Genomic DNA, 19,166 nt, shown 5'->3' with positions numbered 1-19,166 from the left:
TGTTTAATTTGTCAAAAATTTTAAAAACCTTAAAATATTTTTTTCTTAGATAATAAAGCTGTACATAATGATGTTCCTTAGATCCCTGCAGCTTTTGACAGTACAGTTGACCCTTGAACAACATGGGTTTGAATTGCAAGGTCCACTTATACAAGGACTTTTTCAAAAAATACAGTACAGTAATGTAAATGTATTTTCTCTTATTATTTTGTTAATAACACTTTCTTTTCTGTAGTTCACTTTATTGTAAGAATACAGCATACATTACATATAACATACAAAATATGTGTTAATCGATTATGTTATTGGTAAGGCATCTGGTCAACAGTAGGCTATTAGTAGTTAAGTTTGGGGAGGGTCAAAAGTTGTGCTAGGATTTTGATGCATGGGAGGACCCTCCTAACCCCTGTGTTATTCAGAGTCAACTGTACTGATACACATGCTTTTTTGTTATTTTTATTAAAGGCACTCAGAAGAGAGCTGACTTTTAATGAGCTGTTTTAGTTTATCCTATTTGGATTTCATCAGTGACAAAGTAACCAACTCTTATAATACCATAGTGTCCAGTAACTTACTCTCTTAGAATGTGAATACCAACTAAAACTACACTAGTTGAAGTTGGCCATGATCCATCAAATAGTCCAATAAGTAAGTTCTGATTTATCTGCTGTACAATAAATATCTGATTACTACAAACATATCAGGGGGTTAGCTTTTTCTACCAACAAGTAGTGTTCAACTTATCTCAAAATAAGCCATTTCACTCTGCAACATCTGAAAGGCAACCAGTGTCATCCATTACCAGAAAGAAAACAGTGTCACCAGTAGAGGATCATGAACACACTTGGAAAACATTTTACATCAAATTAGTGCTTATTGGACACAGAATTAACCTCAGATGGATGTTGAGATTATTTCCATTCAGGTTCCCCTGGGTTTTTCCCTTCTCACTTCCCTCTTGGATAACCTCCTCCACCACAAAGCAGGCTGGCTGGTTAGAGGAGGGTGACTCTAGAATAGGGAGGATTAGTAACTCAACTAGCTAGGGTTTTGGATGGTCAAAATAAAACCAGTTGAATATTAATTTAAGCAGCAGTTCCTCAGGCCTCTCAGAAATACAGAGAGACTTAGGTTATTTACATTTTAGGGTTCCCAGGATATAAAGAAAAAGGAAGAAGAAGAAAAAATACCAAAACATGGTTACAAAAATTGTGGGATGTTCTACAATATTTTATATTTAACAAATTAATATTTTATATACAAACACAACATGTAGGCTACCAGGAGTATAAGATTTTCATTAAATATTAACTGGGCACTACAGGTGGAACGGTCTAATAGTGAACCCGAGTTTAAAATTGTGTCACTAAAAACTTTTTTTTCTTCTTTTCCAAATCCTACCAGTATATCTCTGTGACCATGTATATAACCTTATTTGGTGATAATATCAAATATTTTCCTCACGTTCCTGGCAGCTACCAGTAAACATCCTTTCCTTAACCTAACCACCAAGGAATCCACCTGTGTAGGCTTTCTACGTAAAGCCAGAACTCCTGTCATCTAAGGCAGTGGGTTTTTAGATAGGGGTGGAGAACCATTTGAGAATCTGATGAAAGCTCTGGTCCTAAACGCCCAAGACCCCCAACACAAACCTACGCATACAACGAAATGATGCACAATTGGGGTCTGTGAGCTAGTGGTCCCCTAAAATCCATCCAAATATAGTCTATGGGCTCCTCTGAAGGGTTCTCTCCCCAGGATTTGGTTCTTTCTTCATGAAGACAGGACTCAGGAGTTGAAGGGTGCCAGAGGCTCTGAGACAACGTGCCGATTTGGTGGTGGTGGAAGGAGGGATGGGAGGAATATGAGCACCAGTACTAACAGGTAAGGCACCACTCAGTACACAGGCCCCAGGCAGGACCTGGTGCATTCTCACAGCCAGCCCCTAGGCCACGCCTCCACGTTGCCCGGCAACAGAGCCGCGCTGGGTGCACCAGGGAAGGAGGCCCTTGTTCTCCCCTCCCCCTCCTGCCCCCTCTTCCGGGCGGTGGAAACCGCTAGGCCTTCGGCGGGCTCGCCTCCAACCTGAAGGAGACTTAGGGTGTCAGGAAGACACCGCCGCCACGTGACGAGCGAAGGGGAACACCATGCAGGTGGGCACGCACAGGGGTCCCCGGCTAAATCTAGAGTGAGCACCAACGGGGTGGGGGGGCCCACAGCGGGTGGGTTCTAACGTTTGTTCGGGTAAGGGCTACGTTTTGTGTGCGTCTCTGTCAAGATTTGACCCCCAGGAGAATACCATTTCTCAACGCTCAAGACTTCTGTTTGTCTCTGGAAGAAGTTTTTAGAGTTTTTGGGATTGAATTTTACGCCTGCATCCTGGAAATCTTAACTGCTGCACTATTTCTCACTTGAGAAATAGACCAGCAACTGGAGCCCAAGTGTAATTCAGTTTAAGTATTCGGCTCCGCTACCTTAAAAAAAGATCAGAACGGAAACCCAGGAGTTGCATCTATCTCAAGAAAGACCAGCTGTCCCTGGAGTTTCTCCTACTGGATTGCAAAAAGCTCTGTTAGGCTTCCATTTAGTCCTTAGAAGGCTGCTCCTCTAACGCCTCCTTATTAAACCGAAGCCTGTGCCTTTGTTTCTTCTTTTATCAGAGTAAAATTCTCACTTTCTGACTTTCAGAAACATCTTCTTCCCATCTGCTCCCCCAAATTAAAACCACTGTAATTTCTCTTGTTTTACATATTTTATTTTTATTTGCATATACTGTGTAAGTTATTAGAATATTTTGAACATAAATTACACATAATTTTTAATGAATAGTTCTTTTGTGTTAATAATAGATTCCTAGCAAATACATTTTATCCAATCTGTAAAAACGTTGTGAATCTGTCTGGATTTATACCTGCTCTTCAAGAAATAAGCCAAAATATAATTGAGTGAAGTTAACAGCACGTTAACCTTTGTTCATTTATTCATCAATTTACTCGACATCCAGTTATTCAGTGTTTATGTTTAGTTCTGGACTTACTCTAAAAGAGCTTAGTATGGGGGAATAAGAGGGAGACAGATGTAACCATTTGTGGTATGATAAATGTCACAGTAGTTTTAACACAGAGATTGTGGTACCTATTTCTACTAGAAGAAATTTCATAGATAATTTCTAAAACTGAAGACAAGAATAAATTAAAGAGCATTTACTGTTAAATCCCATTGTGATGAACTCCTAGATCAGTTAAGGAAGAGCAGAAAGGTATACATAAAACCATAAGAATGTGGTATCATGAATATCCAGAAAGACCATTTTAACAAGAAAGGAATGAGACAGTCTCTCCAATTCTGCTTAAGAGATCGAATACAATGAATATTCATTGAAATGAACAAGATGGTGCTTGTAGGTGACATTATCTAGAGCACTTTTGGTGGTATTAGAAGCAAAAGCTAACTTTGGAGTGGGTTGAAGAGCAAGTGGGAAGTGGGAGTGGTTATAGTTTATATAGACAATTGTTTCAAGAAGTTTAACTATGAAGGAGAAAAGAGAAGATGGTAGGGGATGTCAAGTGCAGAGGGAGTTTTTTTAATAAGGTATTGCTGGAATTTTTGGTAATAGTGAGCTAGATTATTTGGACCAACTCTCCCTCTGCATACAAGTAAAAATACTGGCTAACACGTAAAACATATTTCCTTAAAAGCATCAAGGAGTAAGAAACTATGATAGTAGGATATGATGCTAAGAAACTATGAGACCAAAGTTGAAGGGAAACTGGAAAACCAGGTAAATGGATTTCCAGAACTCCAAAACCTCTTTTACCCTGAAGGCATTAGCAGTTTGTGTTTTGGTCCCAGGTGTAATCCACAGAGAAGGAACCAAAGGGGTATTGTCCACTAAAGTATGGAAGACTAAAAAAAATAAAATAAAATAAAATAAAAAATAAAGTATGGAAGACTAATAGTATGAACAAGAGATAAACTCATGTTCAGGAGAATTCAGGGAAAGTTGTCTTGATGCTTAGTGAAACAGGGCAGAAAAAGAAAAGGAATAATACCTGTTCCCAAGAAGTTGTGGCCCAATACAGAAATCACATGGATTACAACCTAAGTTATATTGTCTGGGTGGTCCAGCAAACCTCAAATTATGAATTTGATATATATTAGTCATATACGTATATACATACACACGTAAAAATACCTTAGTGTCTATAAATGACTAGAAGAAATAAAAACTCCTCTGTAGAGGAATATATCTTTATCTTAGACCTCAAACAATTCCCTCAGGTAAGTTCTCAAGGACAGCAAACCGAAATCAGTCAAAAGTAACCAAGCACACAAGGAAACAGGGTACCATGAACATGAACCAACAAAAACAGACCTGTAGAGACTTTTGTTATCAGAATGATCAGAAACGGGTTCCAAAACAATTATGATTATTAGTTTAAAAAAGTAAAAGACTAGATTGAAATTATCTGCAGGACATAATGAGCTTAAAATTTGATTAAGACATTTCTATACACTATAATGAATAATCCAAAAGAAAATTAAGAAAGCAATGGCCTGGATATTTGCATCGAAAAGAGTAAAATACTTAGGAATACATGTGACCAAGGAGGCAAAAGACTTGTACACTGAAAACTACAAAACATTGCTTAAATTAAAGAACACATAAGTAAAAAACATTCCATATTCTTGGATCGGAAGACTTAAATTGTTAATATGTCAATATTTCCCAAAACAATCTCCAGATTCAGTGTAATTCCTACCAAAATTCCAATGACATTTTTTGTAAAAACAGAAAAACACATCTTAAAATTCATATGAAATCGTAGGAGACCCAAAATAGCCCAAACAGTCTTTTAACAGATGAACAAAATTGGAGGACCCAATATCTGTTTTCAAAATATAGTAGCAGTATATGTGTATGTAAAGCAGCAGTAATCAAAACCATGTGGTATTGACAGACAGACAGACAGACATATGAACCAATGGAATAGAATAGAGAGCCCAGAAAGAAACCCTCACATTTTGGTCAAACGATTTACAACAACAGTGCCAAAACCATTCAAGTGAAAGGCAAACTGGACATCCACATGCAAAAGAATGAAGTTGGGCTTCTAGCTCACATTATTAACAAAAATTAACTGAAAAAGGATCAAAGGACCCAGGGCCCAGGATAAGGGATTGCCAGGATCAGATCAACAGAAGCAGGATTCAGGGCTGAAGCAGCAAAGAGTTGAAGACATGGAAAGAATTTGAAGACATCCAGGTAGCAAGAAAGGGTTCTCCAAGGCCTAAAGACTAAAGCAACACACTGACCTTTGGTACAATGTAAGTTCAGGGTGAAACTTTCTCTATAAGCCTCTAAAGAGGCTTAAGAGGTTTAGTGACTAAGAAATAGTACTCCTGGTTGACAACAGAAGCAAACCCTTTTTGAAGGAAATTTTCAGTTTGAACCCAAAAGCACCCACATTTTAAAAGAAATATGATCTTGGGGCGCCTGGGTGGCTCAGTCGGTTAAACGGCCGACTTCGGCTCAGGTCATGATCTCACGGTCCGTGGGTTCGAGCCCCGCGTCGGGCTCTGTGCTGAAAGCTCGGAGCCTGGAGCCTGTTTCGGATTCTGTGTCTCCCTCTCTCTGACCCTCCCCCGTTCATGCTCTGTCTCTCTCTGTCTCAAAAATAAATAAATGTTAAAAAAAAAAATTTTTAAAGAAATATGATCTCAAAATAATCACATAAGAAGACTACTATGAATGTTAAACAAAGGCAAAAAAACCAACAGATTTAGATTTTTAAGGACTGCATAGTTTGCAATTGCCAAATACAAAATCCCTGTTATTGAAGTGTTCAAAGAAATGGAAAATGAGATTACAAAGATGAGTTTATATAGGAAACTATCAAGAATGAACAAACAGCCTAAGTGTCCATTAAGAAATGAATGAATAAAGAAGATGTGGTATACACACACACACACACACACACACACACACACACACTGGAATATTATTCAGCCATAAAAAATGAAATATTGCCATTTGCAACAACATGGATGAATCAAGAGAGTATAATGCTAGGTGAAATAAGACAGAGAAAGGCAAATATCATATGATTTCACTAATATGTGGAACTTAGAGAAACAAATGAACTAAGAAAAAAAGAGATGAACCAAAAACCAAACTTTTAACTATAGAGAACTAACTGGTGGTTACCAAAGGGAAGGTGGTAGGGGGTGAATGGGTGAAGTAGATGATGGGGATTAGGAGGATACTTACCACAATGAGGACTGAGTAATATGTAGAACTGTTGAATCACTGTATTGTACACCTGAAATTAATATAACACTGTATGTTAACTATACTGGCATTAAATTTTTAAATAAATGAATAAATAAATACTTAGATGAAAATACCAAAAAAAAAAAAAATGACAGATAAGGGAATAGAAAGGAACTTCTAGAAATGGAGTAAAGCTGAAGTAAAAAGCTGAATGGACCTCTTAATTTCTTTGCTGAATACTAAACTAAAATTGTTTCTAAATTTTGTTATTATGAATACTGCTGTGGTGAACATCAGAACAGGAATTTAAAAAAACTGTGTTCTATATATATAGAGAGAGCGTGTACAAATGGAGGAAACGGATAGTGGGAGAGAGAGAATCTTAAGCAGGCTCCATGCTCAGCGTAGAGCATGACATGGAGCTTGATCCCATGACCTGAGCTTCAATCGAGAGTCAGAAGCTCAACCAACTGAGCCACCCAAGCACCCCTAGAACAGGGGTATTTTTTTACATTTTTGATTAATTTTTAATAAAGATTTCTAGAAGCTAAGAAAAAAATATAAAAGCCCTTGAATGGATAGGTATATTAGTTTTCTTTTACGATGTAGCTAAATAGCCCTGAATTTAGCAGCTTAAAACAACAAATATTTATTATCTCATAGTTTCTGGGGGTCAGAAATTTGTGAGTGGCTTAGTCAGGTGGCTCTGGCTCAAAGAGTAAATGAGAGTACAATTCAGATATCAGCTAGGGCTGCAGTATCTGCTTCCAACATGACTCACTCACATGACTGTTGGCAGGAGGCCTTGGTTTCCCACCACTTGGACTTTTTTTTTTTTAACATTTATTTATTTTTGAGACAGAGAGAGGCAGAGCATGAACGGGGGAGGGTCAGAGAAAGAGGGAGACACAGAATCTGAAACAGGCTCCAGGCTCTGAACTGTCAGCACAGAGCCCAACGCGGGGCTCGAACTCATGGACCGCAAGATCATGACCTGAGCCGAAGTTGGACGCTTAACCGACTGAGTCACCCAGGCGCCCCCACTTGGACTTTTCAATACGGCTTTTTCATGGAATGAATTGTGTCTCTCCAAAATTCATATGTTGAGACCCTAACCCCAAATGTGACTATATTTGGAAGTAGGATTCTTAAGGAGGTAATTAAGGTTAAATGAAGTCATAAGGGTAGGGACTGGTGTCCTTCTGACAATCTGAAAGGACTGGTATCCTTATGAGTAAGGGACACCAGAGCATTCTCTCTCTCAGTCTCTCTCTCTTTCTCTCTCTCTCTTTCTCTCCCTCCCTCCATCTTTCTCTGTGCACAGAGAAAAGTGCATGTGAGAACAGAGCAAGAAGGTGGCCACTTGAAAGCCAGGTTTCTCACTAGAAATCAACCCTGCCTGGTACCTTGATCTGGGACTTGCATCTTCCAGAACTGTGAGAAAATAAATTTCTATTTAAGCCACCCAGTCTTATATTCTGTTATGGAAGCCCACACAGACTAACACAGGCTGCTTGAGTGTCCTCACAACATGGCAGTTTCTTTTCCCCAGAGCAAGAGATGAATGTTTAAAATGCTTTAAATGCTGGAGGGGAAAACTGTCAAACCAAAATTCTATATCCAGCTAACCTATCCATCCAAAAAACTGGGGGAAAATAGTTATTTTCAGAAATATGAAAACTGGGAGAATTAGTTGCCAGCAGACCTTAACTATAAGAAATGCTTAAGGGTGTTTATTCGGGCTGAAGGGAAATGACACCAGAGGGAAAACTGGATCTAAAGAAAGGAGTGAAGAGCACCATATATGGTAAATATGTGGATAAGTACTAATAACTATATTTTTTCTCTTAATTCCCTTAACATTATAATTCTTTAAGGCAGAAATTATAACCTTGTATTATGGGTTTTCAAATATATGTAGATGTTAATATATTTAACAGCAGTAAAGCAGAGGATGGGATAGTGGTAAATGTAACTAGGCAAGGTTCCCATATTTTTTTTATTAAAAAAATCTTTTTAATGTTTATTTATTTTTGAAAGAGGGAGAGACAGCATGAGCAGGGGAGGGGCAGAGAAAGAGAGAGGGAGACACAGAACTGAAGTAGGCTTCAGCCTCTGAGCTGTCAGCACAGAGCCATCAGGCTCTAACTCATGAACCATGAGATCATGACCTGAGCTGAAGTTGGATGCGTAACCAACTGAGCCACCCAGGCACCCCCAATGTTCCCATATTTTATGTGAAGTAGTACAATATTAAATCTAGGTAGACTGTAATAAGTTAAAGATACCCAATATAATTTCTAGAGCAATTATTAAAATCATAATGCAAAGGTGTATACCTAAAAAGCCAGTGGCAAACAATGATATTCTAAAAACTACTTAATTAACCAAAAGAAGGCAAGAAAGAAATAGAGAAACAAAAAAGTAAATGAGACTAAAACAGGAAAATAGTAGCTCTAAATCTAATATTAACAATTATATTAAATATTAATGGACTAAATACTTCAAAAAGCAGAGATTGTCAGAATGGAAAAGCAACACACAACTGTATACTGCTGAGACACTTTATTATTTTATTTTATTATTATTTTTTAAGATTTAATTCCTGCATAGTTAACATATAGTGTTATATTAGTTTCATGGGTACAATATAGTGATTCAGTTCCATATATTACTCAGTGCTCATCAAGATGTGTACTCTTAATCCCCTTCACCTATTTCACCCGTCCCCACCCCACTCCCCCCTGGTAATCATCTGATTGTTCTCTATAGTTAAGAGTAGGTTTTTTGATTGGTCTTTGTTTGTTTGTTTGTTTCTTTCTTTCTTAAATTTGACATAAAAATGAAAGCATATGGTATTTTTCTTTCTCTAATGGACTTATTTCATTTTAGCATTATACTCTCTATAGAGCCATCCGTGTTGTTGCAAATGGCAAGATTTCATTCTTTTTATGGATGAGTAATATTCCTTTGTGTGTGTGTACGTGTTTGTGTATCCCACTTCTTTATCCATTCAACTATTGACAGACACTTGGGGTGCTTCCATAGTTTGGCTATTATAAATAACGTTGCAAGAAACATTGGAGTGCATATATCCCTTCAAATTAGTATTTTCATATTCTTAATACACAATAGTGTGATTACTAGGTCATAGGATAGTTCTTGAGGAACCTCCATACTGTCTTCCACAGTGGGGGCACCAATTTACATAACCACCAACAAAGTGCAAGCCTTCCCTTTTTTCCCCATCCTTGCCAACACTTGCAATTTCTTATCTTTTTGATAATAGCCAGTCTGACAATTGTGAGATTATATCTCATTGTGGTTTTGATTTGCATTTCCCTGATGATGAGTGATGTTGAGCATCTTTTCATGTGTCTGTTGGCCATCTGTACATCTTCTGTAGAGAAATGTCTGTTTATGTCTTCTGTTCATTTTTTAATTGCATTTTTTTGGTGTTGAGCTATATAAGTTATTTGTAATTTTGGATACTAACACTTTTTTGGATATGTCATTTGCAAATATCTTTTCCCATTCAGTAGCTTGTTGTTTAGTTTTGTTGGCATTTCCTTTGGTGTACAGAAGCCTTTTATTTTGATGTAGTCCCAACAGTTTATTTTTTGCATTTGTTTCCTATGCCTCAGGGGACCTACCTAGAAAGATATTGCTATGGCCAGTGTCAGAGAAATTACTGTCTGTCCTGTCTAGGATTTTTATGGTTTCAGGTCTCACATTTAGGTACTTTATTCATTTCGAGTTTATTTTTATGTATGGTGTAAGAAAATGGCCTAGTTTCACCCTTTTGCATGTTGCTGTCTAGTTTTCCCAGCACCATTTGTTGAAGAGACTATCTTTCTCTCATTGCATATTTTTGCCTCCTTTGTCAATGATTGATTGACCATATAATTGTGGGTTTATTCCTGGACTTTCTATTCTGTTCCATTGACCTATGTGTCTAATTTTATGCCAGTGCCATACTGTTTTGATTACTACAGCTGTGTAATGAAACTTGAAGTCTGGAGTTGTGATACTTGCAGTTTTGTTTTCCTTTTTCAAGATTACTTTGGCTGACCCTGACCCTGAATAGGGTCTTTTGTTGTGCCATAAATATTTTAGGATTGTTTGTTCTAGTTCTGTGAAAAATGTTGGTATTTTGATAGAGATTGCATTAAATCTGTTGATTGCTTTGGGTAGTGTAGACCTTTTAACAATATTTGGTTTTCTAACTCATGAGCATGGAACATCTTTCCATTTCTTTGTGTCATCTTAAAAGAGAAACAGTTTGAATACATAAAGCAGAACACATAAAGCAAAAACTAACATAATTCAAGGGATAAATAGACAAATCCACAATCATAATGTGAGATTTTAAAACCCCTCCTCTTAGTAATTGATAGAAAAACTAGATATAAAAATTGCTAACAAAATAGAAGATTTGAACAAACCTGTCAATCATCCATTGATTTATAGAGAAATATACCTATCAGTGGCAGAATGCATGCTTTTTTCAAGCATTCACTAAGATACATCATATACTGGGTCATAAAACAAGTCAATGCGTGTCAAAAAATCAAAATCTTAACAAAGTATGTTTTCTAACCAAAGAGAATTAAATTAGAAAGTATTAATAAGATACCTAGAAAAGTTGAAATTACTGGAAAATTAAACAACATCCTTCCAAATAACTAAGATGTCAGTAAAAAATTATAAAAGAGATTGGGAATATTTTTAATTGAATGATAATAATGGTACAGCAAACCAAAATTTGTAGGGTGCAGCTAAGAAAATTGTTAATGGGGAAATACATAGCTGTAAGTGGCTGTATTAGAAAAGAAAGGTTCATAGTCAATAATCTAAGCTTTACCTTAAGGTATAAAAAAAGAGCAAAATATAATTGGTAGGACCCTCATTTAAAATGTTTGTATTATCTGTCAAGAGTTTCAAGAGTTTCCCTTTTTCATTTCTAGTATTGGTTATTTGTGCCTTCTTGCTTTTTTTTTTTTTTTTTTTTTGGTCAGTTTTGGTAAGTGTTTATCAATTTCATTAATATTCTCTAAGAACCAATTTTTGGCCTTGTTAATCCTATTATATATTAATTTTTCAACTCATCAATTTCTACTTTCACTCTTTTTATCTTTGATTTATTTTGATTTTCTTTTTCCAACTTCTTTGGTTGGATGTTTATATCTTAATTTTTAAACTTTTCATTTTATAAAATATCAAATTAAGGATATAAAATTTATTTTATGAACTGCTTTAGTTGCAGCCCACATATTTTTTTGTTATATGGCTTTACTTTTTATCATTCAATTCCTAATGCTTTTAAATTCCCATTGTGTTTTTTTCTCTGACCCATGGATTATTTAGAAAGTGTTTTCTTAATTCCAAATATATGATGATCTCCTAGTTACCATTTTCTTACTGATTTCTGTCTCTGGTCACAGTGCCGAAGTCTGTGAGCCTTTTTTAGATTTCTCAGCTTCTTGGCCTCTTCCATAATTGGTAGTTGATCCACGGGGAATGGCCTCAAACATGGAGCTCCTCTCTAGCTCTCCTTCTCATCTAAGATCTTCTCCTGATAATTTTCTTCACTGCCTTATTGATTCTCCAGTGCTTTCAGATTGATTTTCATCAATTTCGTTCAATTTTACTAGATGTTCTCAGCAAAAGGTTTGATTCAAATGATCTAGTCTACCATTACCAAGTGCAGAATTCCTACTGATGCTGGTATTTTATTATTAGGAGACATATAAAGAATAGGGATTGAAGATCTCAGGGATAGAGTGACCAGTAATAGACAAAGTGGGGACAGACAAACAAAACTTTGGCCAAAGAATAGGATGAAAGGAGAAATAAGATGATACTTGTCTGTCATTTATTATTGCATAACAAACTATAACAAACTTGGTGGCTTAAAACAACACATTTACTGTATCAGAGTTTTTATGGGTCTTGATCTAGGCTTTGCTTAGCTGGGCCCTCTTCTCCAGAGTCTCCCACAAGGTTGCAATGAAAGTGTCAGCCAAAGCTGGGGTCTTATTTATTTATTTATTTATTTATTTATTTATTAATGTTTATTTGTTTTTGAGAGAGAGAGACAGAGAGAGACAGAATGTGAGTGGGGGAAGGGCAGAGAGAGAAAGAGGGAGACACAGAATCTGAAGCAAGCTCCAGGCTTTGAGCTGTCAGCACAGAGCCATCCGACTCTAACTTGTGAACCATGAGATCATGACCTGAGCTGAAGTTGGATGCTTAACTGACTGAATCACCCACATACCCCGCTGGGATCTCATTTAAAGGTACAACAGAGGAGGAATCCATTTTTAAGTTCATTTACATGGTATTTGGCAGAATTCAGTTCTTTGGGGCTATTTGACTAAGAACCTCAATGTCTAGCTGATTGTTGGTTACATTTCCCTTGTTGCATAGTTCTCTCCATAAGGCATTTCCCAATATAGCAGCTTGCTTTATCATAGCTAACCAGTGTGAAGAGTGCTGGCAAGATGGAAGTTATAATATTATGGAGAATAATAATAGAAATTACATTCTTTCATCTTTGCCATGTTCTGTTGGTTAGAAGCATGCCACAGTTCCCACCCATAGTCAAGGAGAGGGAGTTGTGCAGAGATGTGAATACCAGAATGTGGAGATCATTTAAGGTCATCAAATAATTTGTCACAGTATTTTCTCGTATGTATAATTAAATTCTCCCTTCCTCTGGAAATATCAGGGGAAATGGACAGCAAACTAGAAATAAAAGAGTTAATATATTACAACCTCTGGAAAAGGAGCAAATAAAATATCGAAGGCTAAGTAACAAGGAAAACAAGGTTAGCTTTCATAGAAAGAAACTATTTTTTTTTATTATTTATTTTTGAGAGCAAGAGAGACAGAGTGTGAGTGGGGCAGGGGCAGAGAGCGAGGAAGACACAGAATCCAAAGCAGGCTCGAGGCTCCAAGCTGTCAGCACAGAGCCCGACGTGGGGATTGAACTTGCAGACCATGAGATCATGACCTGAGCCGAAGTTGGACATGCAACCGTCTGAGCCACCCAGGCGCCCAGAAAGAAATTATTATTAGACAGAAATTAAACTATGGAAAAATTCCTAGCCTCTTCTAACATTTAACCTGGGAGTACGAGTCCCTTGAAGCTAATTGGTTGAAAAGAGAAGCGTGTTCACCTGGAGGTATTAAATGCCTATGTAGAAAAACAAAACAGTATTTTTGCATGATGTTAATTGGTTTTGCCTAATATAGTCATGAGAGAATTTTCCATGATTTATGAGTTTACTTCATTAATATTTGATATATGTGTTCCAAATTGATTTTTTATTAAACATCTCAGGGTAACTTTGAGGGTAGAGGATGTATCTTATCTATCAAAGTATGTAGTACCACTTGTGCTGGGAAGTGAGGAAAAAGTAGGCCACTTTGTTCTATACTTTGAAACTAATTATTCCGTTATCTGTAGAGTTCATGAACAATTGCATAGTTGAAAATGTTATATATCAATTTTACATGTACATATTAAAATGCACAACTGTGTTAATAGATTTTCTATTTTTTTATAGGATCCAAATGAAGATACAGAATGGAATGAAATTTTAAGAGATTTTGGCATTCTTCCTCCAAAAGAAGAGCCAAAAGATGAAATTGAAGAAATGATTTTACGTTTACAAAAAGAAGCAATGGGTATAGTTGTGCATTTAGTGGGCTGGATGAGGAGATAATGATAGAGAAAGTGTATTTCATAAACTAAGAGGGAGAGAAGACATTAGAAATCCCACCCATACTTTTGAAATTAGGGTGCTGACACCTAAAATTTTTAATTCATATGTCAAAAGTCACAAGCTAGTTAGTAACAGAGCTGAAACATCCTGGTTTATAACCTAGTGAGCTTTTTTCTCTGCCATCTTCCTCTACCTTGTGATTACCTTCTATTTTGATCATATATATAGTATGCATTATGTGTTAAGACTTTCAAGTACTTGGGAAGTCTAAATTTATGGTGTCTAACTGATGTTCACATCTACTTTAAATGTAGCCTGGTAGTTCTGTGAATTCAGAGCAGGAATCACAGTAAATAAAACCAAAGCAGTCAGCTATAAAATAGCTTTATATATTGAAGAACCTGCAACATTAAAGATATTCTTTATTTCTATTTATTTCTATATTGTTTTTTCTAACCATATGATTATAAAGTAAAAAATGAGTTCTAAATAATTCAGTTATCTAAAATTTATTTTGTTTTAGTTAAACCTTATGAAAAGATGACTCTTGCACAGTTGAAGGAAGCTGAAGATGAATTTGATGAAGAAGATATGAGAGCTATTGAAATATATAGGTATAGTGATTTATTTGGGCAACTTAAGAGTTTTTTTAATATTTATTTTTTTGAGAGAGAGAGAGAGAGAGGAACAGAGCATGAGCAGGGGAGGGGCAGAAAGAGAGGGAGACGCAGAATCAAGCTGGCTCCAGGCTTCAAGTTGTTAGCACAGAGCCTGATATGGGGCTTGAACTCACAGACCACAAGATCATGACCTGAGCTGAAATTGGATGCTTAATGGACTGAGCCACCCAGGTGCCCCAACTTATGAGTTTTTGAATGGAGAAGTATTATAAGAATGAAATTTAAAAGGCTCTATTTTTTTCTACAGAATAGATTTTTAAAAAGAACAAAAGTAATTTTTAAAAATTTTTATTTATTTTGAGAGAGAGAGAGCAGGTGAGCAGAGAAAAGGCAGAGAGAGAGGGAGAAAGAGAATCCCAATTGGGCTCCACACTGTCAGCACAGAGCCTGATGCAGGGCTTGATCTCACAAACTGTGCGATCATGGCCTAAGCCGAAATCAAGAGTTGGACACTTCCAGGTGCCCCAAGAACAAAACTAATTTTTAAGAACATTTTAATTTTTTATTTTTTATTTTTTTATTTTTTTTTTTTTTGTTTTTTTTTTTTATTTTTATTTTTTAATATATGAAATTTACGTCAAATTGGTTTCCATACAACACCCAGTGCTCATCCCAAAAGGTGCCCTCCTCAATACCCATCACCCACCCTGCCCTCCCTCCCACCCCCCATCAACCCTCAGTTTGTTCTCAGTTTTTAACAGTCTCTTATGCTTTGGCTCTCTCCCACTCTAACCTCTTTTTTTTTTTTTTTTTTTTCCTTCCCCTCCCCCATGGGTTTCTGTTATGTTTCTCAGGATCCACATAAGAGTGAAACCATATGGTATCTGTCTTCCTCTGTATGGCTTATTTCACTTAGCATCACACTCTCCAGTTCCATCCATGTTGCTACAAAAGGCCACATTTCATTTTTTCTCATTGCCACGTAGTATTCCATTGTGTATATAAACCACAATTTCTTTATCCATTCATCAGTTGATGGACATTTAGGCTCTTTCCATAATTTGGCTATTGTTGAGAGTGCCGCTATAAACATTGGGGTACAGGTGCCCCTATGCATCAGTACTCCTGTATCCCTTGGATAAATTCCTAGCAGTGCTATTGCTGGGTCATAGGATAGGTCTATTTTTAATTTTCTGAGGAACCTCCACACTGCTTTCCAGAGCGGTTGCACCAATTTGCATTCCCACCAACAGTGCAAGAGGGTTCCTGTTTCTCCACATCCTCTCCAGCATCTATAGTCTCCTGATTTCTTCATTTTGGCCACTCTGACTGGCGTGAGGTGATATCTGAGTGTGGTTTTGATTTGTATTTCCCTGATAAGGAGCGACGTTGAACATCTTTTCATGTGCCTGTTGGCCATCCGGATGTCTTCTTTAGAGAAGTGTCTATTCATGTTTTCTGCCCATTTCTTCACTGGGTTATTTGTTTTTCGGGTGTGGAGTTTGATGAGCTCTTTATAGATTTTGGATACTAGCCCTTTGTCCGATGTGTCATTTGCAAATATCTTTTCCCATTCCGTTGGTTGCCTTTTAGTTTTGTTGGTTGTTTCCTTTGCTGTGCAGAAGCTTTTTATCTTCATAAGGTCCCAGTAATTCACTTTTGCTTTTAATTCCCTTGCCTTTGGGGATGTGCCGAGTAAGAGATTGCTACGGCTGAGGTCAGAGAGGTCTTTTCCTGCTTTCTCCTCTAAGGTTTTGATGGTTTCCTGTCTCACATTCAGGTCCTTTATCCATTTTGAGTTTATTTTTGTGAATGGTGTGAGAAAGTGGTCTAGTTTCAACCTTCTGCACGTTGCTGTCCAGTTCTCCCAGCACCATTTGTTAAATAGACTGTCTTTTTTCCATTGGATGTTCTTTCCTGCTTTGTCAAAGATGAGTTGGCCATACGTTTGTGGGTCTAGTTCTGGGGTTTCTATTCTATTCCATTGGTCTATGTGTCTGTTTTTATGCCAATACCATGCTGTCTTGATGATGACAGCTTTGTAGTAGAGGCTAAAGTCTGGGATTGTGATGCCTCCTGCTTTGGTCTTCTTCTTCAAAATTACTTTGGCTATTCGGGGCCTTTTGTGGTTCCATATGAATTTTAGGATTGCTTGTTCTAGCTTCGAGAAGAATGCTGGTGCAATTTTGATTGGGATTGCATTGAATGTGTAGATAGCTTTGGGTAGTATTGACATTTTAACAATATTTATTCTTCCAATCCATGAGCACAGAATATTTTTCCATTTCTTTATATCTTCTTCAATTTCCTTCATAAGCTTTCTATAGTTTTCAGCATACAGATCTTTTACATCTTTGGTTAGATTTATTCCTAGGTATTTTATGCTTCTTGGTGCAATTGTGAATGGGATCAGTTTCTTCATTTGTCTTTCTGTTGCTTCATTGTTAGTGTATAAGAATGCAACTGATTTCTGCACATTGATTTTGTATCCTGCAACTTTGCTGAATTCATGTATCAGTTCTAGCAGACTTTTGGTGGAGTCTATCGGATTTTCCATGTATAATATCATGTCATCTGCAAAAAGCGAAAGCTTGACTTCATCTTTGCCAATTTTGATGCCTTTGATTTCCTTTTGTTGTCTGATTGCTGATGCTAGAACTTCCAGCACTATATTAAACAACAGCGGTGACAGTGGGCATCCCTGTCGTGTTCCTGATCTCAGGGAAAAAGTTCTCAGTTTTTCCCCGTTGAGGATGATGTTAGCTGTGGGCTTTTCATAAATGGCCTTTATGATCTTTAAGTATGTTCCTTCTATCCCGACTTTCTCAAGGGTTTTTATTAAGAAAGGGTGCTGGATTTTGTCAAAGGCCTTTTCTGCATCGATTGACAGGATCATATGGTTCTTCTCTTTTTTTTTGTTAATGTGATGTATCACGTTGATCGATTTGCGAATGTTGAACCAGCCCTGCATCCCAGGAATGAATCCCACTTGATCATGGTGAATAATTCTTTTTATATGCTGTTGAATTCGATTTGCTAGTATCTTATTAAGAATTTTTGCATCCATATTCATCAGGGATATTGGCCTGTAGTTCTCTTTTTTTACTGGGTCTCTGTCTGGTTTAGGAATCAAAGTAATACTGGCTTCATAGAATGAGTCTGGAAGTTTTCCTTCCCTTTCTATTTCTTGGAATAGCTTGAGAAGGATAGGTATTATCTCTGCTTTAAATGTCTGGTAGAACTCCCCTGGGAAGCCATCTGGTCCTGGACTCTTATTTGTTGGGAGATTTTTGATAACCGATTCAATTTCTTCGCTGGTTATGGGTCTGTTCAAGCTTTCTATTTCCTCCTGATTGAGTTTTGGAAGAGTGTGGGTGTTTAGGAATTTGTCCATTTCTTCCAGGTTGTCCAATTTGCTGGCATATAATTTTTCATAGTATTCCCTGATAATTGTTTGTATCTCTGAGGGATTGGTTGTAATCATTCCATTTTCATTCATGATTTTATCTATTTGGGTCATCTCCCTTTTCTTTTTGAGAAGCCTGGCTAGAGGTTTGTCAATTTTGTTTATTTTTTCAAAAAACCAACTCTTGGTTTCGTTGATCTGCTCTACAGTTTTTTTAGATTCTATATTGTTTATTTCTGCTCTGATCTTTATTATTTCTCTTCTTCTGCTGGGTTTAGGCTGCCTTTGCTGTTCTGCTTCTATTTCCTTTAGGTGTGCTGTTAGATTTTGTATTTGGGATTTTTCTTGTTTCTTGAGATAGGCCTGGATTGCAATGTATTTTCCTCTCAGGACTGCCTTCGCTGCATCCCAAAGCGTTTGGATTGTTGAATTTTCATTTTCGTTTGTTTCCATGTATATTTTAATTTCTTCTCTAATTGCCTGGTTGACCCACTCATTCGTTAGTAGGGTGTTCTTTAACCTCCATGCTTTTGGAGGTTTTCCAGACTTTTTCCTGTGGTTGATTTCAAGCTTCATAGCATTGTGGTCTGAAAGTATGCATGGTATAATTTCAATTCTTGTAAACTTATGAAGGGCTGTTTTGTGACCCAGTATATGATCTATCTTGGAGAATGTTCCATGTGCACTCGAGAAGAAAGTATATTCTGTTGCTTTGGGATGCAGAGTTCTAAATAGATCTGTCAAGTCCATCTGATCCAATGTATCATTCAGGGCCCTTGTTTCTTTATTGACTGTGTGTCTAGATGATCTATCCATTTCTGTAAGTGGGGTGTTAAAGTCCCCTGCAATGACCACATTCTTATCAATAAGGTTGCTTATGTTTATGAGTAATTGTTTTATATATCTGGGGGCTCGGGTATTTGGCGCATAGACATTTATAATAGTTAGCTCTTCCTGGTGGATAGACCCTGTGATTATTATATAATGCCCTTCTTCATCTCTTGTTACAGCCTTTAATTTAAAGTCTAGTTTGTCTGATATAAGTATGGCTACTCCAGCTTTCTTTTGGCTTCCAGGAGCATGATAAATAGTTCTCCATCCCCTCACTCTCAATCTAAAGGTGTCCTCAGATCTAA

At 37.0% G+C, this 19,166-nt stretch overlaps 1 protein-coding gene across 1 annotated transcript in view; it reads left to right on the top strand.

Annotated features, from left to right (window-relative positions):
* Positions 1–2,021: 2,021 nt before the first annotated feature.
* The window catches only part of PDCL2 (phosducin like 2), a 41,220-nt gene continuing 24,075 nt past the window's right edge, over positions 2,022–19,166 (top strand). Inside the window, exons 1-3 of the mRNA XM_060654989.3 lie at positions 2,022–2,153; positions 13,846–13,966; positions 14,528–14,618. Of these exons, the coding sequence (XP_060510972.2) occupies positions 2,148–2,153; positions 13,846–13,966; positions 14,528–14,618 (218 nt within the window). The 5' untranslated portion in view covers positions 2,022–2,147. The remainder of the gene's footprint in view (positions 2,154–13,845; positions 13,967–14,527; positions 14,619–19,166) is intronic.

This window comes from Panthera onca, chromosome B1 (assembly GCF_046562875.1).
Source record: "Panthera onca isolate mPanOnc1 chromosome B1, mPanOnc1 haplotype 2, whole genome shotgun sequence".
NCBI classification, from domain to species: domain Eukaryota; kingdom Metazoa; phylum Chordata; class Mammalia; order Carnivora; family Felidae; genus Panthera; species Panthera onca.
The sequence above is the reverse complement of the archived record's forward strand: the minus strand, read 5'-3'. Positions and strand labels throughout refer to the sequence as shown.